This window comes from Haematobia irritans, chromosome 3 (assembly GCF_050003625.1).
Source record: "Haematobia irritans isolate KBUSLIRL chromosome 3, ASM5000362v1, whole genome shotgun sequence".
NCBI lineage: Eukaryota > Metazoa > Arthropoda > Insecta > Diptera > Muscidae > Haematobia > Haematobia irritans.
In genome coordinates, this window is record NC_134399.1 from 70906680 (window position 1) to 70932011 (window position 25332).

General features: G+C 34.6%; 1 protein-coding gene across 1 annotated transcript; it reads right to left on the reverse strand.

Annotated features, from left to right (window-relative positions):
• Positions 1-236: 236 nt before the first annotated feature.
• On the reverse strand, positions 237-5411 carry LOC142230981 (uncharacterized). Its single transcript, XM_075301599.1, has one exon. The coding sequence runs from the start codon at positions 5409-5411 to the stop codon at positions 237-239; it is 5175 nt and encodes a 1724-aa protein (XP_075157714.1).
• Between the last annotated feature and the right edge of the window lie 19921 nt (positions 5412-25332).

Consider the following 25332-nt stretch of genomic DNA (forward strand, 5'->3'; position numbering starts at 1 on the left):
TAAAAGAGAGTAAAGTAAATAAACGAAATGAATTTGAAAGTAAATATTAGGGTGGGGAAACATTAAAGGGATGTAAATAAAATTTAAATAAAGAACAATTAAACGACTAATAAAATAAATAGTGAAGAATAAATAAAATAAAAACAATAAATTAATAAATATATAAATTAAAGTAATATAAATGACATAAAATACGATCTGCCCCAACATTCTCCCGCCGTTGAAACCTCCATGTTTCAAACCTCTTCATTATTTGGTAGGGGAGCCACTTTGTGAATTGGCCGAGTACAAATTCCAGATTTAGTTTTCAGTTCAACCACACGAACCTTTCCATCACGGCCTAGAATAGGTTTTGTAACACGAGCTAGTAACCATTGTTGTGGCGGAGTGTTGTCTTCATGTATTAGAACTAGTTGCCCTTCTTTTATGTTGTTATTGTCTTTGAACCACTTTGACCTTTGTTGTAAAGATAGCATATAATCTCGGGACCACATTTGCCAAAATTGTTGTTTCAAAAATGAGACCCTTTGCCACCGAGACAATAATGATGATTGGGATGAATCGATATGTTTATCGGGAACTGCAACCAATGAAGAACCAATAAGCAGATGACCAGGCGTTAGGGCTTCACCATCATTGGGATCGTTTGATATTGGAGCGATGGGGCGCGAATTTAAAATTGCCTCAACGTCAATTATGACTGTTTGTAGCTCTTCGAAAGTAAGATATGCTTTGCCAACGTTCTTTATAAGTAGCGTTTTTGTAGATTTGACGGCTGCTTCCCACAGTCCGCCAAAATGTGGGGCACGGGGAGGTATAAAACAAAATTCGAAACCAAGTTGACAACAAAGTGATTTCATGTCGTGGACCACATCATCTCGAAAAAGACTTTCTTTTAATTCTTTGATTTGGTTACGTGCTCCAACGAAATTAGTGGCGTTGTCGCAATACAACTTTTGGGGTATGCCACGTCTTCCAACAAATCTTTTGAGACACAAGATGAAATTGTTTGTCGATAGGTCCGAAACTAGTTCTAAATGAACTGCCTTGGAAGTGAAACACACAAATACAGCTATGTATGTTTTATAAGGCACTTTTCCTCGGATACGGTACGACGTCATGAATGGACCACAAAAATCAACACCAGCAATCAAAAATGGGCGTTGAGCTCGAAGTCGATCTGATGGCAAATTTCCCATCAACTGTTCCATCAATTTCGGTTTGTAATGAAAACAATGAACGCAATTGCGAACAACTTTGCGTACAACATCTCTGGCGTTTACAATCCATATTTTCTGGCGCAATAGTCCCAACAACACTTTTGCTCCAGCGTGTAAATGTGAGCGATGAACATGCTCAATATACAATTTAACGAAGCGATGGTCTTTTGGTAATAGTGCTGGAAATCTTGCATCATATGGAATGGGCGCTTGGGACAAACGACCACCAACACGAAGAATTTTGACTGTGGTTGCTCCAAGTGTCATCTCATGTACAAATGGTGAAAGTTTTTGAAGCGATGGGTTTACCAGACCACCATTACTCAGTGATTTGATATCGGCACCAAAACACCACATCTGGATGTGAGCCACAATTCTCCAAAAACCTTCTTCTAATTCATCTGGGGACAAATGAATTACATCAGAAATATTCACATCTTTCTTAGCAGGACATCTGTTGAATATACGAAAAATATAAGCAATTATTCTAATAAATTTAATATAGGAAGAATGCTTATCGAGAAGGTCATCTATGATGTTGACTTCTGATGAATTTGCCACAAAAACAGCTGCCTTTCTACGTTCGAGAATTTCGATGTTCAATTGTTCTTCAGTTCCGGGCCATTTTGTAATATCTTCTTCCAAAAACGAAGGGCCACTAAACCAAATGGTATTAGAAATTTCCTCCGCGCTACATCCACGCGAAACCACATCAGCAGGGTTACTCTTCGAAGGGACGTGTCTCCAGCTAACATTTCTTGTTTTCTCCTGTAGTTCAGAAATACGATTTGCCACAAAACAATTCAACGTCGACGAATGTAATTTAAGCCATTGTAGTACGATTTTGGAATCAGTCCAAAAATATATCGATGAGACAAAACTTGAAATTTTTGGTTGTATTTTGAGCCATGTGTTATTCAGCAATACTGCTGCGCACAATTCGAGCCGTGGTAGTGATTGTGCCTTAATTGGGGCCACTTTGGATTTTGCAATTAAAAGGGTCGTTTTGTATTCTCCCTTAAGACAAACTCGATAGTAAATACAACAACCATATGCTCGTTGCGAGGCGTCAGCAAATCCGTGAATTTCTCCAAGAGTATCATTTGAGGTTAAAACATACCTGGGGACTTCAACTTTATGTATGTAATTTAAATCCGATTTAATTTGGAGCCATAATGATTTAAGATGTTCAGTTAATGGGTCATCCCATCCAATGTTTTGCACCCACATTTCTTGAAGAAGTATTTTGCATCGAATGACAATGGGGCTCAATAGTCCAAGCAAGTCATAGATTTTTGATACAATTGACAAAACAGATCTTTTTGTAGGATTCATCACATCTGGTAACTCGAATCGGTAAGTAAAAACGTCCTCCTTGGGTTTCCAAGACATACCCAAGGCTTTTGCAACTTCATCTTCACTTGTTTTAATGGTGATTTCTGCATCTTGATTTGAACCGAACATGATGTTATTGCTGTTCCATTTTGCTAACTCAAGGCCATGGAAACTTAATATTTTTACTAGCTCGTTTTTCTTTTGAGCCAGCGTTGCAAGGTCGTCAGCGCCGGTGAGTACATCATCCACGTATAAATCGTTGCGCAAAACTTCAGAACCACAAGGATGCGAGTGCGAATATTTATCTGCAATGAAAAACAAACTACGAATCGCCAAAAATGGGGCGGCAGATAAACCGTAGGTAACAGTATTCAGTTGATATACCTTTAAATGTTCATCTTTTTGATTTCTCCACAATATGAGTTGATATTTTCTATCATTTTCATCTATTCGAAATTGTCGATACATTTTAGAAATATCAGCAGTAAAAGCATACTTGTGTAAACGAAACGAAAATAGTGTGGTGATCAGGTCTTGTTGTATTGTTGGTCCAACCATCAAAATATCGTTCAATGATTTATTTGACGAACTACGAGAAGATGCATCAAATACAACTCTAATTTTTGTTGTAGTACTTTGTGGTCTCAAAACACAATGATGTGGTATTATGTAATAGGTACCACATAACGGTTGATTATAGAGCGACATGTGACCCAGGGACAAATACTCATCCATGAATTCTTTATACATTGACTTCAATTGTAGATCACGATCTAAACGTCTTTCCAGGGACAAAAAACGTTTTCGAGCAGCTTCGAACGAATCGCCGAGACATTTGGGATTTTCTTTAAATGGCAAGCGGACCACAACTCTTCCATCAAAATCTAATTTAACATTTTCAACAAAGTGATTTTCACATGCTGCTTCTTCTTCGGACAACATATTGGGATTCTTTTCGTATTCTTCTACTTCCCAAAATTTTTTTAGAGTTTTATCAAGATCCACTTCTAAAGAATTGACCATCAAATTGCATGTAAAATTAGATCTCGCTTGACCAGTACTTGCGATACCACCAACAATGTATCCAAAAACAGTATTGGTAAGGTTTGGCATACCATATCCAAGAGAAATTCGACCATCAAGTAATAAATCAAAAAATACTTCAGCACTCAAAAGAATGTCAATATGTTGCGGTTTGAAAAACAATGGGTCAGCTAACGGTATATCGGTGGGAATTTTCCAATTTGAAGTATATATGTACTCACCGGGCTGTACAGATGCAATTGTTGGGGTAACAGCAAAAGTTGAGGACCACTGGAACGAACTAATTCTTGATTTTATTGTAGCGGACACGGTAAATTTAATTCTGGTTCTAACTTCTCCAATTCCCGAAACTTCTTGTGAATATGGTCGAAATTTAAGCCGAAGCCTTTTTGCAGTTTCTTCTGAAATGAAATTGAGTTCGGAGCCGGAATCAAGTAAAGCTCTTACCGGTTGAAAAGTTCCACAATAATCTTTGATGAGAACCACAGCAGTCGGAATGATTGCCCTTTTACATGAGCGAGCCACAAGCGAAACTGGATTTTGATTACTAGTTGAAGGTTGCACTGTAGTAGTATTCGAAATGGTTGACTGTCCCGAGTTGTCTGGACTAAAAATGTGCAACACTGAGTGGTGAGTTGAATTACAAAATCTGCAACGTGATTTTGATGGACATTTTGAAACCATATGCCCCTTTCGCAGACAATTAATGCACAGGCCACCGCGTTTTACAAAATTAAAACGATCGGGAACTGCTATTGCCGAAAACGAAGAACAAGTTTGCAGATAATGATCAGTTGAATTACAATATACACAATTTGGATTTGAATTGACGAAAGTATGGGCAGTGCGATTAAAATTTTGCTTGGGCTTGACAAGTTTTGCTTTTTCACCAAATTCTGTCCTTTTTCCATGACTTTCGAGAAATTGACAACGAAGACTCAAAACATCATAGCAACAATCCCAAGAGGGCAACGATTTATATTCTTGTTTTTCATCATAATTCTGTTTCGTATCTGCATCCACTTTATTCAAAACCAAATGTACTAAAATTGCGTTCATAACATCTGCTTCAGACCCAAGCGACAACAAAGAACCACGAACAGCCGAAACAGTGTCAATAATATTCCGCAATGATGAGCTATCACCTTTTGCCATTTTCGGAATATCGAAAAGAGTGTTGATATGTTCCAAAAAAATCAATACCTTATTGTCATAACGTTCCTGGAGCCGTGTTAGTGCTTTCGGGTAGTTTTCCTCTGACACTTGAAAAGCTTCAACAACTGCCAAAGCGGGACCACTGAGACAGTTCAATAAATAATTGAATTTATCAACTGGGGTAATAGTTTGATTTTCATGGACCATGTTGTTAAATGTCGAAATAAATCTTTTATACTCGCCATATTTTCCATCAAAACGAGGCAATTTCAACGAAGGCAAACGAGATTGTGTTGAAATTCCGGCAATTGAAGCATTCATCAAAGTAGTATCACCAGGTATAGAACTACGACTTTTGTTCAGAAGGCCCAATATTTTTGCCTTTGCTGTTATGAAAAGTTCTTCCAAATCACTCCTCGATGTGTCAGCCGGACTAAGTGTTTCTATTTGAGTTTGGATGTGGCACAACTGTTTGAAGTATGATTCCAAAATTTGCAAACGACACTCTAAAATAGTGGAATCTACTTTTGCACCATCTTTTTCTACCTTTTTATGCATGTTGCTGATATTCCTCTTCATAGAGCTACGTTGCTGTTTAAGAGAAGACAAATCAGCACCACTTGCTTCTTCAGAAGCATCATTATCGTCTCTCGTCATTTTGCAAACTTAAGAGAACGTCAACGACGAAAGAGAAAATTGCGTTTCTTATATTTCAGGAACAACAATTTTGCAATTAGCGCTTTCCAATAAATATGGCGCTAATTTCCACTAAATTGGAATTTTATGTATCACCAAGCCAAGCTTTATAATTGTTACCTAACAACAATTCACTTTGATTCTGCTAAGAAACTCCGAGTTGAATTTCTTTCAAAATAATTACGACGGCAGCAATTAAAGTTGGTGTCCAAAGGTACAAAACTAACAGGATTTAACATCAGCAGTAGGGGCAACGAAAGCACGAATAACACAACAATGATGAAATACCCCACACCACTTCAAATGTACGAAAACCTTTTTCCACAACAAATTATTTTCAACTTTAAACACTGACCGTCCTGTCACGGTCGCCAAAATGTTTGCACAGAACCACAAAGTTGATATGTCGCCCGTAGAACAACTTAGATTTTCTTTATATTTTTACCCGTTCAAACATTGCCTTTTTAAAAACCCAACGACCGAGTAAAAATTCAGTTTAAATAATTTGTTTTATTACAATAATTATTTTCAATGTAACTATGCCGAACAACAAGAGTTAATATTCTATTTGTTTTAATATAACAAGTTCAAACATTGTTTTCCTTTATTCGAGCAACGCGTTGGTGACAAACAATAATCGACAACTAACTTTAACTTTGATCATCTCTTCCCACTGAACCACGAAAAGAACCAAAAGATGACAGTTATTGATATGTATGTATGTACATACATACATGCATTCAACCAATGTATCAAATTTGCAAGCATTATGAAAAACAAATAACAAGCAAAAGCATAAACGATATTTATGCTTTGTTGTTGTTGTTGTTTTCTTCAACTATACCCACGACCAACATAAGCAGTGGGAAGAGATCGATCAAACCAAAACAAACTATAATAACTAATGTAACATTAAATGATCGAAAACAAACGAAAAACGAATATAGGTCATAGAACTAAAAGAGAGTAAAGTAAATAAACGAAATGAATTTGAAAGTAAATATTAGGGTGGGGAAACATTAAAGGGATGTAAATAAAATTTAAATAAAGAACAATTAAACGACTAATAAAATAAATAGTGAAGAATAAATAAAATAAAAACAATAAATTAATAAATATATAAATTAAAGTAATATAAATGACATAAAATACGATCTGCCCCAACATAGACTTACGAATAGCTCTTAATATTGCCCGATTTGGACAAATTTGACTACATTACCCACACTAATTGAGCTATATCTTCTTTTTTAATAACGGACTCAATATTACTTATTACTATCTCTGTAGGAGTTAAACCAAGTATCGCTCCTAAAATCATGCGTTTCTGTTCAGATTGAGATAAAGCTCCCAGAAACATGTACCCCTTAATGTTCTGAAATATGGAAATGCGAATTATCCCCCAAATCTATACTAATGATACCCCACAAATTATGTTTATGAATACTATGATTACTAATTCAGTAGAGTTGGTTTAGGGTATGATATAGTCGGCCCTGCCCAACTTTCTACGTTACTCACTTGTTTTTAATTAAACGTTTTCCGATTTTCTTGATATCTGCAGAGAAAGTAGATGGTCGTCCCTGTATGGAAACTAAATACTTTTTTTGGTATTTGTACAGGCGGAAAAGCTCCTTCTTGCCTGAATTTTGTAAGTGGAAAACTTGAATTTATATTTATTGACAGATAACATTTTTCATCCTCGGGAAGGGTGACTGACATTTTAAAAACTGCTATGATAATTTTTTATACCCTCCACCATAGGATGGGGTTTCCGTTTGTAACACATCGAAATATTGCTCTAAGACCCCATAAAGTATATATATTCTGGGTCGTGGTGAAATTCTGAGTCGATCTGAGCATGTCCGTCCGTCCGTCTGTTGAAATCACGCTAACTTCCGAAAGAAACACGCTATCGACTTGAAACTTGGCACAAATAGTTGTTATTGATGTAGGTCAGATGGTATTGCAAATGGGCCATATCGGTCCACTTTTACGTATAGCCCCCATATAAACGGACCCCCAAATTTGGCTTGCAGACCCTCTAAGAGAAGCAAATTTCATCCGATCCGGCTGAAATTTGGTACATTGTGTTAGTATATGGTCTTTAACAACCATGCAAAAATTGGTCCACATCGGTCCATAATTATATATAGCCCCCATATAAACCGATCCCCAGATTTGGCTTGCGGATCTTCTAAGAGAAGAAAATTTCACCCGATCCGGCTGAAATTTGGTACATGGTGTTAGTATGTAGTCTCTAACAACTATGCAAAAATTGGTCTACATCGGTCAATAATTATATATAGCCCCCATAAAAACCGATCCCCCGATTTGGCTTGCGGAGCCTCTAAGAGAAGCAAATTTCATCCGATCCGGCTGAAATTTGGTACATGGTGTTAGTATATGGTCTCTAACAACCATGCAAAAATTGGTCCACATCGGTCCATAATTATATATAGCCCCAATATAAACCGATCCCACGATTTGGCTTTCGGAGCCTCTAAGAGAAGCAAATTTCATCCTATCCGGCTGAAATTTGGTACATGGTGTTAGTATATGGTCTCTAATGACCATGCAAAAATTGGTCCACATCGGTGCATAATTATATATAGCTCCATATAAACCGATCGCCAGATTTGACCTGCGGAACCTCTTGAAATACCAAAATTCATCTGATTCAGTTGATATTTGGTACGTGGTGTTAATATATGGCCTCAAACACCCATGCAAAAATTGGTCGAAATCGGTCCATAATTATGTATAGTCCCCATATAAACCGATCCCCAGATTTGACCTCCGGAGCCCCTAGGTCCATATCGGCCTATAGTTATATATAGCCTTCAGATAAATCGATCCATAATCACACAAAAATTGGTCCATATCAAGTTCATAATTCTATATAGCCCCCATATAAGCGACCCCCATATTTCAATTCTGGCTCCCTACGTACCGTGCAAATGTCCATATCGATTCGTAATTATTTGTAGACTTACATACCTTTTTGTCTAATTTATACCACGTGTGGACTAACTCACAATTTAGAATAAGATACCACAACCCAAGTAATTTGATTGTGTATAACAGTATTTCGTAGAAGTTTCTACGCAATCCATTGTGGAGGGTAAATATTTACTTTTTCTCATTTATTTGACAGAAAACCTAGAGTGTTTTTATGCAATTTAAAAAGATTACTCTCCTTTGCCTTGACACATGGGGATAAAAAGGTGAACCTAATTTTTTTGTACCAGTAAAACAACTTCCCCAAGCCCTATTCTTTAAAAAAGTTCTCCGGTTTATTTTTGGTTCGATAACTTCACAAACGCTCCTGTTAATAATTCTGCAAATCTTTTATTGTTAGAGCAATTAAATTTTTAAATTTTAGTTAAATTTTTTATAAAAATTTAATCAATGTCGATTAGAGAAATTTAAATACACAATACGTAAAACACATGCGTGAAATCTCTCTTAAAAAGTGCGGCCCAATTTTTGTGATTGAATCAAAAAAAAAAGTTTTCTGTGTATGGGTCGTTTATAACTCAGCAAAAAAAACGTCGCTAAAAAGTAGTGAAAATGTTTTTTTTTTGGATCCGGAAGTGGTGCAAAATTGGCGCAGAAGCGATGAATTTAACATCCCAGAAAAAAAGCGTCGCAAAAAAGTAATGATTATTTTTTTTTTGAAGTGGTGCAAAATTGACGCAGAAGCGGTGAATTAAACATGGGCTTGCCATAGGACGGAAATCCTCCATTTCAACAGGCGTTGCACTGAATTTGCATCACTTCTTTAGATGTGATCCGAATTCAATGTTTTGGATGTAAATTAAAAAATTCTGTAATATTTCGTAAAATAAATAATTTTTATAATTTTTTATAATTTTTAATGGATTCTAACGGTTGTCGGAAACGTTTGACCCCAAATATTTTCAAAAATTCACAATATTTTCAGATTGGATTTAGCATTTTTTTTTCGACAAAATTTAAATGATTTGTACCATTATATGAATTCTTACTCTGTTTTTAACTTATTTGAAACAAAAAAAGTTAAAATTACCCATTAAAAGTATATAAAAAAACAAGTTATAAATATTTAATTAAAAGAACTTCCAGGGTGGTTAAAATAAAGAACATCATTGGAAGTGCATCTTCTGGAAGTGCTTTTAAAGTTGTGCAAATTTTTTTGCTGGGATTGGCTTGTCATAGGACGGATGTTCACCATTTTAACAGTCATTGCACTGAATTTGCATCACTTCTTAAGGTGTGTTGCGAATTCAGAAATTTTGTGATATTTTGACAAATAAATAATTTTAAAAATTTTTTATGAGTTTTAATGCATTCTTACTCTTGTGTGGAATGTTTGACATCAAATAATTTCAAAAATTCGCAAGTTTTGTAGAATGGATTTAGCATTTAAATAATTTTTACCATTTTATTCATTATTAATTTATTTTTAACCTATTTGAAACAAAAAATTTAAAATTTTCCATTGAAAATATGAAAAATGACAAGTTATAAAAAAATTGACTCAAATAAACTTCCTGTGCAGCTAAAATATAGAACTTCCTTGGGAGGACACTTTTGGAAGTACTTTTCAAGTAGAAGAACTTCCAATTTTTTTTGCTGGGTAATTATGAACCGATGTGAACTAATTTTGCATGGTGGTTGTGACATCACGTACCAAGTTTCAACTTTATCAGATGAAATTTCCCCCTACAAGAGGCAGCATATATCAAATATAGGGATCAAATTATGTTATATGGGGTCTATAAAAAAGTGTTCCGATATGGCTTATTTACAATAATATCGGACCTACCATTCATGAAGACTATTTGTGTCAAATTCCGATAGCTTGTTTCGTTTGTACGTTGTCGTGCTTTCAACAGATGAACGGTCTGAGACTACTGCATTGCAAATAGACTAAAGAAGTTAGTTTTTTTACACAAATTCTACAGAATGATAATCATGGGATTGCAACACGTGGAACAGAAACGATATTTGTGATTTTATAGGATCTAAAGTAGCACTCCTAACATTCTAGATGTACAGTTTAATCTTAAATTCAGAATTTAATCGCTAAAATTTTGTACAATATCAACATTGGAAGCTAATAAAACATCCATTTGTAAAGTTCTCAAATTTCCATCCTATGATCATAAATTAAGCAGGAAAACTTGTTAAGCTATGTATACGGACCAATTGCTAAACGCAAGCAAACCATTTTAAAGTGAGTATGAAAGTTTGCCAGCCTGTTTGTTTCGCAATTTAAGGACGTGCATCGCATACCAATCGGATGGAATGCATTTGGGCGAGAATGCATTTTAGTTTCGTAGTGGCGGAAGTTTTCTTTACCCAAAACACGCGAATGCGTACGTGCATGCCACCAGGGAATGTTATTTTGAATTTTCCGTCAATTCAGCGATTCTCCAATGCATTTGCAGGAGTTGTTGTTTATGGCCTTCTGCCTTTGAATAATGGCAACGTGCCTGTACGAGTGTTGCAATACAGCAACAGCTGCCAAGCACCATTTGATAGCTCACTTGAGGTTGTGACGATGGTGTGCCCTCGAACACTTCTAGGTGGTTTTGAAACAGCTATGGAAAAACCTTTAATGTTTGCATTTAGATGCATTTATTGAATTCATTTAAATACAATAGGTAAATGTTATAAAAATGAACAAAGTTTTAAAAAGCTTAGGGGAATCCAATGTACCATCTTTATAGTGTAGGTACATTGACAAGTATTCTCCAGATCTGGCCCTCAGCAACTTTTTCTTGTTCTCAGACCTCAAAAGGATGCTCGCAGGGAAAAAGTTTGGCTGCGTTGAAGAGGTGATCGCCGAAACTGAGGCCTATTTTGAGGCAAAACTGAAGGAGTACTACCAAAATGGTATCAAAAAATTGGAAGGTCGTATAATCGTTGTATCGCTCTTGAAGAGATGTTGAATATGTTGAATAATAAAAACGAATTTTGACAAAAAAAGTGTTTTTCTTTGTTAGACCGGGGACTTATCAGCCAACCTGTTAAGTATACATATATACTTAAAATTCCAAGACAATGTCTGTCTGTTTGTAGTAATCACGCTAGTCTTCAAGCTATAGTGCTGAAATTTTGCACACATTCGTCTTTGGCTGCAGGCAGTTCGAAGATGTGATTTATCAGCCATATCAGATATATTTGCCTGAAATTTAAAATCTAGAGGTCTTTGAAAATGTGTGCAGATTATGTTGTGAATCTATTTACGTTTTCGTATAGCCCCCATATAGACCGATCTCCCGATTTGACTTCCTAAGCGTTTGACATCCCAATTTTTTCCGATTTGCCTGAAATTCAAAATCTCTTGGAATTTTGGTGCATAAATAAGTGCGCCGAATATTCTGTGTATCGATCAATGTTTCGGTATAGCCCCATATAGCCCGATTTCCTCATTTGACTTCTTGGGCTTCAGGACACCGCAATTTTTATCTTTTTTTTCTGAAATTGGAAATCTAGAAGTATTTTAAGTCCGCACATAAGCTTTCCGAATATCGGTCCATATTTTGCTATAGACCCCATGAAGACTGATCTCCAGATTAAATTTCTTGATCGCCTGTACATCGGAATTTTTATTCGATTTGCCACTATATAGCCCCAAGGTATAGCCACCATATAGTCCCATTTTATGATTTGACTTCAGGGGCTTTTGGACACCGCATTTTTAACATTTTTTTTATACCCTGCGCCACACTGTGGAACAGGGTATTATAAGTTAGTGCATATGCTTGCAACACCCAGAAGGAGACGAGATAGACACATGGTGTCTTTGGCAAAAATGCTCAGGGTGGGCCCCTGAGTCGATCTAGCGATGTCCGTCTGTCCGTGAACACATTTTTGTAATGAAAGTCTAGGTCGCAGTTTTAGTCCAATCGACTTCAAATTTGGCACAAGTATGTGTTTTGGCTCAGAATAAATTCCTATTGTTTTTGGAAGAAATCGGTTCAGATTTAGATATAGCTCCCATATATATATATTTCGCCCGATATGGACTTATATGGCCCTAGAAGCCAGAGTTTTACCCTAACTTGCTTAAATTTTGCACTAGAAGAACAATTTGTACTATAGTCAAGTGTGCCAAATTTTATTGAAATCGGTTCAGATTTAGATATAGCTCCCATATACATCGTTCGTCCGATTTACACTCATATGACCACAGTGGCCAATTTTTTACTCCGATTTAATTGAAATTTTGCACAGGGAGTAGAATTAGCATTGTAGCTATGCGTGACAAATTTGGTTCAAATCGGTTCAGATTTAGATATAATATTTTCCTTGCAAAGTTGTAAAAATGACTCTAATTTTCCTAAACTTCTAATACATATATATCGAGCGATAAATCATAAATAAACTTTTGCGAAGTTTCCTTAAAATTGCTTAAGATTTAAATGTTTCCCATATTTTTTTACTAAAATTGTGTCCCACCCTAGTGCATTAGTCGACATAAATTTTGAGTCTATAGATTTTGTAGAAATCTATCAAATTCTGTCCAGATCGAGTGATATTTAAATGTATTTGGGACAAACCTTTATATAGCCCCCAACACGTTGGACGAATGTGATATAGTATCGAAAATTTACATCTACTAAGTGGTGCAGGGTATAATATAGTCGGCCCCGCCCGACTTTAGACTTTCCTTACTTGTTTTATGTTCAATTTATTTTATTTTAATTTAATAATTTTAAATTAATAATATAATGATGTTATTGTTGGACACTAAATGCCTGTACTGTAATTATAAGAATTAATTCTTGTTGTGCAGGTTATTAAAATACACAATAAAAAGAAAATGTTCAACCAAACATTTAATATATTCAACTCATTAATTAAATGAATTATAATTAATTACTAATTATACATTAAATTAAAAAACAATCACAATAAATAATTACAATATATCAATTTCATAATTTTCAATTCATAATTATGATTCCTGTAACCCTCTAATGCCCAATCCCGCCTTTAGGCGGGCTTAATTTTATAAGCAAGCTTTTAGTAAAACACAAAAGAAAACTTAGTTTAAACTGTTCAAGAGGCTTTGTAGCATATATAATTTTTCTTGTTTAGTTGTCTTGTTTTTGTGGGGCATTAGAGGGTTAAAACGGAAATAAAACTGATTCTTATAAATCGAGAATCTGATGTTCTGATGATCTGAAACTCAAAATGCAACTTCGGGAAGCTTACCACCCATCTGCTAGAGAGAATATCTCTAATCAAATCCACCTAAATGTCTATATAGGATATATAGGAATATCTCTAATCAAATCCAATGTCTATATAGGATCAATTAACCAGCTACGTTGGTGAGTTTTCGAAGGAAACTATTACATTGATTCATTAATGACGTACATACTTATTTTACAACAATTTAAATTGCGAAGTGAATGATTTCTTGGCATTATTATTTTACCAAAACGTATCACAAATATACTCCATAGTTGATAGTTTCTTAGATTTATTTCATTTCATTCTTTAATATCTTCACACAATTTCATTTCTTATTCACTTTCCCTTTCGATAGTAAAATGTCATTCACAGAAAAAATAATAAAAATTCCAATAAATTTCTTTGCAATAAAATCGATTGTTTGGTTGATGTTGTACTATGGTTGATATTGATGTGTACTTTGTTTGAATTCCTTAACTATCCATATTTGAGCCGAAAGGTAAACCAATATGAAATTGCTTACATACCCACTGGTCAGCAACCACTGGAAATGCTATATATCCGGATAAATGTGCCGAAGACAAGGATAAACGGAATTATTTACAAAGGTCATCATCTGGCATTCATATAAGTAAGCAACGTTAGCATATCTTTAACGATAGAACAATATCTACAATAGGGTGTACCGTAAAAAAAAAGAAAAAATAGGAGAGTATATCAACAGACAGATTGTGTTGAAGTCGTATCGCAGCAACACAAAGCGTATCCAAAAACGCAAGGAAAATGTTCAATGATATGTACATGGGCTTATCATAGGGCGGAATTCCTCTATTTAAGCATCCACTTCATTGATTTCGCATTAATTCTTAAGATTTGCTGTTTTAAAAAAATAAGAAAAAAAATTAAAAACAATTAAGTGTGTCTTAATTTGTATACCCTCCACCATAGGCTGGGGGTTTATTAACTTTGTCATTCCCTTTGTAACACATCGAAATATTGCTCTAAGTATATATATTCTGGGTCGTTGTGAAATTCTGAGTCGATCTAAGCATGGCCGTCCGTCCGTCCGTCTATTGAAATCATGCTAACTTCCGAACGAAACAAGCTAACGACTTGAAACTTGGCACAAGTAGTAGTTATTGATGTACGTCGGACGGTATTGCAAATAGGCCATATAGGTCCACTTTTACGTATAGCCATCATATAAACCGATCCCCAGATTTGGCTTGCGGAGCCTCAAAGAGAATCAAATTTCATCCGATCTGGCTGAAATTTGGTACATGGTGTTGGTATATGGTCTCTAATAACCATGCAATAATTGCTCCACATCGGTTCATAATTATATATAGCCCCCATATAAACCGATCCCCAGATTTGGTATGCAGAGCCTCAAAGAGAACCAAATTTCATCCGATCCCGCTGAAATTTGATAAAAGTTGTTGGTATATGGTCTCTAACAACCGTGCAAACATTGGTCCACATCGGTCCATTATTATATGTAGCCCCCATATAAATCGATCCTCAGATTTGGCTTGCAGAGCCTCTAAGGGAAGCAAATGTCATCCGACAATCATACCAAAATTGGTCTTTATCGGTCGATAGTCAAATATAGCCGATCCCCAATCACACAAAAATTGGTCCATATCGGTTCATAATCATGGTTGCACTGGAGCCAAAAATAATCTACCAAAATTTTATTTCTATAGACAATTTTGTCAAAATTTCATTTCTATAGAAAATTTTGTCAAAATTTCATTTCTATAGAAAATTTTGTCAAAATTTCATTTCTATAGAAAATTTTGTCAAAATTTCATTTCTATAGAAAATTTTGTCAAAATTTCATTTCTATAGAAAATTTTGTCAAAACTTTATTTCTATAGAAAATTTTGTCAAAATTTTATTTCTATAGAAAATTTTGTCAAAATTTTATTTCTGTAGAAAATTTTGTCAAAATTTTATTTGTATAGGAAATTTTTTAAAAATGTTATTTCTATAAAAAACAAGTAAGTAATGTAGAAAGTCGGGCGGGGCCGACTATATCATACCCTAAACCACCATTACAGAATTAGTAATCATAAGCATTTGTGGGGTAACATATAGGTCTGGGATATAAACCGCAGTTGCATATTTAAGAAAATTAAGGGGTACATGTCTACGGGTGTTTTGTGTCAATCTGACTATTGCTCATAGTCAATGTTGCCATGTTCGGTTTACCCTACAAGGACAAAAAAAGTTCCCTACTTTCCCATACATTCCCAAACAATTTTCCATACTATATTTTTCGTTAAATTTAAAAAATTTTACAAAACAAAAATGGTTCTAAGTACTTTATTATCTTAAAACATGAATATGCAACGTATATAACTTAGAATATAAATTTGTATTACAACCACGGTTGCCACAGCTGGTAGAATTCTACCCAAATTAGTAATCTTTTTTGTTAAATCTCTATAAAAATAAAATTTTGGAAAAAGTTTCTATAAACAAATTTTTGTGAGAAATTTTTCTATAGAAATAAAATTTTGACAATAAAATCTATAGAAATAACATTTTGAGAAAAAAATCCACAGAAATAAAATTTTGTATAGAAATAATATTTTGAAAAAATTTCTATAGAAATACAATTTTGACAAAATGTTCTATAGAAATAAAATGTTGACAAAATTTTCTACAGGAATAAAGTTTACCACACATTGTTAAAGATCAAGCCTTGCCGGCTTCTAATTTCCTCCTCTAGAGCCACCAAAATGTAAAAATTATTGCAAATTAAGTTGAGTGAAAATGTCCTATATTGTGGCCCTACGTCCCTACAAGACGCTAACCCTACATATAGGGAATTTCCCCTACTTTTAGCAACACTGGCTGTGTTGATATTGCACCTACGGAGTTAGTATGCCACTAATATTGAGCCCATTATTAAAAAGAGAAAATCGTTAAATTAGTGTGGGTGATAATTACAAATTTGTAAAAATCGAGCAATTTTCTTATGTAAGAGCTACAGGTACGTATAAGTACGATCGGCTAGTACATCAAAATTTGAAATTTGAGTAACATTGGTTAATAAATAAGAGTACTATGGCCAATTTGGGAAAATCGAGCGTGCATATATATGGAAGCTATATCTAAATCTGAACCAATTTGCATAATATTTTGCGGGTTTGATTAATACCACAAAAGGTTACCTTGTGCAAGATTTGAGTAAGATCAGTTAAGAAATGAGGCCTGTATGGTCAAACATAAGGTTATTAGGGGCGAATTTTTCAAAATCGGGTGATACATATATGTGAGCTATATCTACATCTGAACCGATTTCGATGACATTTTGCACATATAGTTAGTACTATAGAGGACTGGATCTAGCCAACTTTTAGTAAGATCGGTTAATAAATAAGGGTTCTATGGCCAAATTTGGGAAAATCGGGCTATACATATATATGGGAGCTATATCTAAATCTGAACCGATTTCGACATTTATTAACATTGGTTAATAAATAAGAGTACTATGGCCAAATTTGGGAAAATCGAGCGATGCATATATATGGAACCTATATCTAAATCTGAACCAATTTGCATAATATTTTGCTGGTTTGATTAATACCACAAAAGGTTACCTTGTGCAAGATTTGAGTAAGATCAGTTAAGAAATGAGGCCTGTATGGTCAAACATAAGGTTATTAGGGGCGAATTTTTCAAAATCGGGTGATACATATATGGGAGCTATATCTACCTACATCCAGTCTATAGAGGACTGGATCTAGCCAACTTTTAGTAAGATCGGTTAATAAATAAGGGTTCTATGGCCAAATTTGGGAAAATCGGGCTATAAATATATATGGGAGCTATATCTAAATCTGAACCGATTTCGATGATTTTTTGCACATATAGTAAGTGCTATAGAAGACTACATTTAGCCAAATTTGGGTAAGATCGGTTGATAAATAAGGGTTTCATGGCCAAATTTAGAAAAATCGGGCGGTACATATATATGGGAGCTATAGCTAAATCTGAACCGATTTCGATGATTTTTTGCACATATAGTTAGTGCTATAGAAGATTATATTTAGCCAACTTTGAGTAAGATCGGTTGATAAATAAAGGTTTTGTGGCCAAATTTGGGAAAATCGGGCGATACATATATATGAGAGCTATATCTAAATCTGAACCGATGTGGATGAAATTTTGCAGACTTGAAGGGCGATGGAAAAGATTACCTCTAGCCAAATTTGGTGACGATCCGTTTGAAAAAACGCGCAACGTGACCCCATTTGTCGAAATCGGGCGATACATATATATGGGAGCTATATCTAAATTTGATCCGATTTCTTCCAAATTCAATAGCGTTCGTCCTTGTGCCCAAAAAACTCCCAGTACCAAATTTCATCAAAATCGGTTAATAATTGCGACCGGAATCCTGTGAACAACAAATACATGGACAGACGGACGGACGGACACCAAGCGCTAGATCGACTCAGGAGGTGATTCTGAGTCGATCGGTATATATTTTATGGGGTCTAAAATCAATATTTCTGGTAGGCACATTTTTTGGTGATCAAACTTCTTATACCCTGACCACTATGTGGTTTAGGGTATACAAATTATCAAAATTTCTATAGAAAAGTTTGTCAAACTGAATTATATACATATTTAGTCCGTCTTTATACCCTAAACCACATAGTGGTCAGGGTATAATAAGTTTGATCGGCCAAAAAATGTGTCTACCATAAATATTGATTTTAGACCCCATAAAATATATACCGATCGACTCAGAATCACCTCCTGAGTCGATCTAGCGCTTGGTGTCCGTCCGTCCGTCTGTCCATGTATTTGTTGTTCACAGGATTCCGGTCGCAATTATAAACCTATTTTGATGAAATTTGGTATAGGGAGTTTTGTGGGCACAAGGACGAACGCTATTGAATTTGGAAGAAATCGGATCAAATTTAGATATAGCTCCCATATATATGTATCGCCCGATTTCGACAAATGGGGTCACATTGCGCGTTTTTTCAAATGGATCGTCACCAAATTTGGCAGAATGTGATCTTTTCCATCGCCCTTCAAGTCTGCAAAATTTCATCCAAATCGGTTCAGATTTAGATATAGCTCTCATATATATGTATCGCCCGATTTTCTCAAATTTGGCCACAAAACCTTTATTTATAAACTGATCTTACTCAAAGTTGGCTAAATATAATCTTCTATAGCACTAACTATATGTGCAAAAAACCATCGAAATCGGTTCAGATTTAGCTATAGCTCCCATATATATGTACCGCCCAATTTTTCTAAATTTGGCCATAAAACCCTTATTTATTAACCGATCTTACTAAAAGTCGGCTAGATCCAGTCCTCTATAGTACTATAGATATAGCTCACATATATGTATCACCCGATTTTGAAAAATTCGCCCCTAATAACCTTATGTTTGACCATACAGGCCTCATTTCTTAACTGATCTTACTCAAATCTTGCACAAGGTAACCTTTTGTGGCATTAATCAAACCCGCAAAATATTATGCAAATTGGTTCAGATTTAGATATAGCTTCCATATATATGCATCGCTCGATTTTCCAAAATTTGGCCATAGTACTCTTATTTAATAACCAATGTTACTCAAATTTCAAATTTTAATGTACTAGCCGATCGTACTTATACGTACTTGTAGCTCTTACATAAGAATATTGCTCGATTTGTACAAATTTGTATTTATTACCCACACTAATTTAACGATTTTCTCTTTTTTAATAATGGGCTCAATATTAGTGGCATACTAACTCCGCAGGCGCAATATCAACACAGCCAGTGTTGCTAGAAGTAGGGGAAATTCCCTATATGTAGGGTTTTTCTAATATTTAGCGTCTTGTAGGGACGTAGGGCCACAATGTAGGACATTTTCACTCAACACAATTTGTAATAATTTTTACATTTTGGTGGCTCTAGAGGAGGAAATTAGAAGCCGGCAAGGCTTGATCTTTAACAATATGTGGTAAGCTTTTTTCCTGTAGAGAATTTTGTCAACATTTTATTTCTATAGAACATTTTGTCAAAATTGTATTTCTATAGAAATTTTTTTCAAAATATTATTTCTATAAAAAATTTTCTCAAAATTTTATTTCTCTGGAATTTTTTCTCAAAATTTTATTTCTATAGAATTTATTGTCAAAATTTTATTTCTATAGAAAAATTTCTCACCAAACTTTGTTTATAGAAACTTTTTCCAATTTTTTTTTAGAGATTTAACAAAAAAGATTACTAATTTGGGTAGAATTCTACCAACTGTGGCAACCGTAGTGGTAATAAAAATTTATATTCTAAGTTATATACGTTGCATATTAATGTTTTGAATTTTTTTTTTATATTTAACGAAAAATATAGTAGGGAAAATTGTTTGGGAATGTATGGGAAAGTAGGGAACTTTTTCTGTCCTTGTAGGGTAAACCGAACATTTTCCGTGGCAACATTGACTATGAGCTATAGTCAGATTGACACAAAGCACCCATAGACATGTACCCCTTAATTTTCTTAAATATGCAACTGCGGTTTATCTCCCAGACCTATATGTTACCCCACAAATGCTTATGATTACTAATTCTGTAATGGTGGTTTAGGGTATGATATAGTCGGCACCGCCCGACTTTCTACTTTACTTACTTGTTTTTAATTTAATATATACCACGTATGTACTTACTTACAATTTAGAAGACGGTGTTAGAAGGTTTTAAGATACCATGCCATCGGCAAGCGTTACCGCAACCCAAGTAATTCGATGGCAGTGTTTAGAAGAAGTTTCTACCCAATCCATGATGGGGGGTACATAAGCTTCGGCCTGGCCGAACTTACGGCTCTATATACTTGTTTCTTTTTATTTCTGCATAAAGTAGTTTTGTCTGCATAAAGAAGTCCATGTCTGTTGAAAAGTGAACCAGTTCACTTTTCAAGTGTTATTTTTGTTGTCCTTATTTACAATAAAATTTAAATTTTTTAAACGTTGGCCCAATATGAAAAACTATGCAACATACATTTTAGGACACACAATTTATACAATATTAAAGACAAACTTCATTAAAATAATGATATTTTAATTAAAATATCATTATTTTATTGCGTTTAGGATCTATAAAATTAAAATTAGGATACAGATTTCATTTATCGAATTTTCATTCTATTTTCCCAGTACATTAATAAAGCTATTCACGTACAAGCAAATGCCAGTTTAAAAATCCAAATTATGACGGATACTTCGAAGTAAAAAATATTTTCTTAATTCCAAAAAACTTTAAACAAAAGATGCTAAATCCTCAAAATAAGTCTCAGCCTATATTTGAAGCATGTTTATCTTAAATCTAAAGATTCAATATTTCGGTTAATTTAAGGACGATTTCTTTAAATCATAAATATGTTTCTTTAAGGAAAATTTGCCTTAGTCTAAAGACATGCAACTTTAACGAAAGGACGCAAATTTTCAAAATGTGTGTCCTAAATTTAATGAAAAAAATTTTTGAAGCAAAGATTATAAACTTTCTTTTTATTAAAATATCATTATTTTAAAGAAATTTGTTCTTAATAGTGTGTAAATTGCGCATCCTAAAATTTAGGTTGCGTAATCTTTAATATCACGCAAATATTTTTTTTAGTGTATTATAAGTTAGTGCATATATTTGCAACACCTAGAAGCAGACGAGATGGGCACAGGGTGTTTTTGCTCAGATTGGGTCCCTGAGTCGATATAGCCATGTGCGTCCGTCCGTCTGTCTGTGAACACATTTTTGTGGTCAAAGTCTAGGTCGTAGTTTTAGTTCAATCGTCTTCAAATTTGGTACTAGTACGTATTTTGGGTCAGAATAGAACCACATTTTCTTCGCCCTATATGGACTTATATAACACAAGAAGCCATAGTTTCACTTCGATTTACGTGAAATTTTGCACAGTAAGTAGAACTAACATTTTAACTGTGTGTGCCACATTTGGTTTAAATCGGTTCAGATTTAGATATAACTCTCATATACATCTTTCGCCCGATTTACACTTATATGGCCCAAGAAGCCATAGCTTCACTCCGATTTACTTGAAATTTTGCACAGGGAGTTGAATTAACATTCTAACTGTGCTTGCAAATTTTTCAGATTTACACTGAAAAAAAAAGCATACCCGGTTCCAAAGATTTTGTCTTTACTTTAAAAAATTTGGTATTGATTCCGAGCCAAAGAAGCGGAGAATGCAAGTAAGGATACTTTTAAGACACAATTCTCTTTTAAAATCGGGTTTTGTGTACTTGCTTCTAGGAAGCAAATTTTAATTTTTCGCTTTTTCAGCTTTTTTTCTTCATATGCTATCAAAGTCCTTTAAAAACAACGAAGACTTTATTTTCCAAATTAAGCCTCGACTTCTAGTAGAAATTATGCTGTGTTTCAAGTAAAAAACGTCTTTAAAATAAAGTGTTGAAAAACATGTCCTATATTTGAACGATTTTTTGCTTTGTAGTCAAGATGCAAAAAAGACAACAAATTTAAAGACAATTTCATTAAATTTAAAGATTTTTTCTAAATTATTAAAGTCAAGTTGACCTTAGCCCAAACATTTTTTCTTTCATGTTATGATATCCATTTTTAAATCAAATCACTTAATTATAAGGACAATACGACTTCATTGAAAAGTTTATCGACCTTTGGTCAAGGAGGAAAAAACTTTATACTAGAGAAATGCGTCTTCTATGCTAAGCAAAGATATTGCTCTCATATATATCTTTCGCCCGATTTACAATCATATGACCACAGCGGCTAAGGCTTTACTCCGATTTACAAGCGCCGTCCATTATAGCTATGCATGCGAAATTTTATTGAAATCGGCTTTGATTTATATATAGCTCTCACATATATCATTCGTCCGATATGGGTTTAATTGGCCCCGGGGCCAGTTTTTTGCCTTTATTTCCTTTAAACTTTACACAAAAGTACAATTGATGGTATTGCCAAGTATGCCAAATTTCATGGAAATAGGTTCAGTTTTAGATATAGCTTCCGTATATATCTTTCTCTCAATGTAGATTTAATGGACCGCCAAAGTTTCATTTTGATTTACTTGAAATTTTACACTGAGAGTAGACTTAACATTGTAGCAATGTATGCCAAAATGAGTTCAAATTCGTTAAGATTTAAATATAACTCCTATATATATACGCCTTATTTGGGGGAAATATGGTAGAAAAAGTCAGTCACTTATTTGCAACGGGATTGTACTTAAATTGATTTGATTCTAGTCAAAGAAGAGATTTAATATTCTATCTAAAGGGTGATTTGTTAAGAGCTTGATAACTTTTTTTTTTAAAAAAACGCATAAAATTTGCAAAATCTCATCGGTTCTTTATTTGAAACGTTAGATTGGTCCATGACATTTACTTTTTGAAGATAATTTCATTTAAATGTTGACCGCGGCTGCGTCTTAGGTGGTCCATTCGGAAAGTCCAATTTTGGGCAACTTTTTCGAGCATTTCGGCCGGAATAGCCCGAATTTCTTCGGAAATGTTGTCTTCCAAAGCTGGAATAGTTGCTGGCTTATTTCTGTAGACTTTAGACTTGACGTAGCCCCACAAAAAATAGTCTAAAGGCGTCAAATCGCATGATCTTGGTGGCCAACTTACCGGTCCATTTCTTGAGATGAATTGTTCTCCGAAGTTTTCCCTCAAAATGGCCATAGAATCGCGAGCTGTGTGGCATGTAGCGCCATCTTGTTGAAACCACATGTCAACCAAGTTCAGTTCTTCCATTTTTGGCAACAAAAAGTTTGTTAGCATCGAACGATAGCGATCGCCATTCACCGTAACGTTGCGTCCAACAGCATCTTTGAAAAAATACGGTCCAATGATTCCACCAGCGTACAAACCACACCAAACAGTGCATTTTTCGGGATGCATGGGCAGTTCTTGAACGGCTTCTGGTTGCTCTTCACTCCAAATGCGGCAATTTTGCTTATTTACGTAGCCATTCAACCAGAAATGAGCCTCATCGCTGAACAAAATTTGTCGATAAAAAAGCGGATTTTCTGCCACTGATTTTGGTAATAAAATTCAATGATTTGCAAGCGTTGCTCGTTAGTAAGTCTATTCATGATGAAATGTCAAAGCATACTGAGCATCTTTCTCTTTGACACCATGTCTGAAATCCCACGTGATCTGTCAAATACTAATGCATGCAAATCCTAACCTCAAAAGAATCACCCTTTATCTTTAGACCAAAAAGGTACAACGTCAGCGATAATTTTCCCAGATTTTCACAGAGTCAGATAAGATTGAGATAAGGCTAATTCTTATCCGCATATACATGACCCTACACTGAAAAAAATATTGTCGTGAGGTCAAAGATTTCATGTCTTTAAAATACGAATAAACTTTTCAATGAAGTCGTATTGGCCTTATAATTAAGTGATTTGACTTAAAAATGGGTATCTTAACATGAAAGAAAAAATTTATAGGCTAAAGTCAACTTGAATTTAATAATTCAGAAAAATTCTTTGATTTTAATGAAATTGTCTTTAAATTTCTTGTCTTTTTGCATCTTGACTACAAAGCAAAAAATAGTTCAAATATAGGACATGTTTTTCAAAACTTTATTTTAAAGAAGTTTTTACTTCAAACATAGCATAATTTCTACTGGAAGTCGAGTCCTAATTTGGAAAATAAAGTTGCCGTTAACTCGTTTTTAAAGGACTTTGATAGCATATGAAGAAAATAAGCTGAGAAAGCGAAAAATTAAAATTTGCTTACTAGAAGCAAGTACACAAAACCTAAATTTAAAAGAGAACTGTGTCTTAAAAGTATCCTTACTTGTATTCTCCGCTTCTTTGGCTCGGAATCAAGTTAAAGTAAGGACAAAATCTTTGGAACCGAGTATGCTTTTTTTTAGTGTATAAGTCATAAATTCACTTTTGTGCAATTGCATAAAAATGCCTCTACCTTTTATTCTCCATATTTTTATACCCTCCACCACAGGATGAGGGTATATTAACTTTGTCATTCCGAGGTGTAAATATATGGACTCTAACAACCATGCAAAACTTGGTATATATCGATCCATAATTATATATAGCCCCCATATAAACCGATTCCCAGATTTGAACTCCGGAGCAAAATACATTTGATCCGGTTGCAATTTGGTACGTGGTGTTAGTATATGGTCTATAACAACCATGCAAAAAATTGGTCCATATCGGTCCATAACTATATATAGCCCCCATATAAACCAATCCCCAGATTTGAACTCCGCAGCCTCTTGGAGGAGCAAAATTCATCCGATCCGCTTGAAAATTGGTACGTGGTGTTAGTATATGGCCGCTAACAACCATGCCAAAATTGGTCCATATCGGTCTATACTTATATATAGCCTATCCCCAATCACACAAAAATTGGTCCATACCGGTTCATAATCATTGTTGCCAATCGAGCCAAAAATAATCTACCAAAATCTTATTTCTATAGAAAATTTTGTTAAAATTTTATTTCTATAGACAATTTTGACAAACTGAATTGTATACGTATTTAATCGGCCTTTTTATACCCTCCATCATAGGATGGGGGTATATTAACTTTGTCATTCCGTTTGTAACACATCGAAGTATTGCTCTAAGACCCCATAAAGTGTATATATTCTGGGTCGTGGTGAAATTCTGAGTCGATCTAAGCATGTCCGTCCGTCC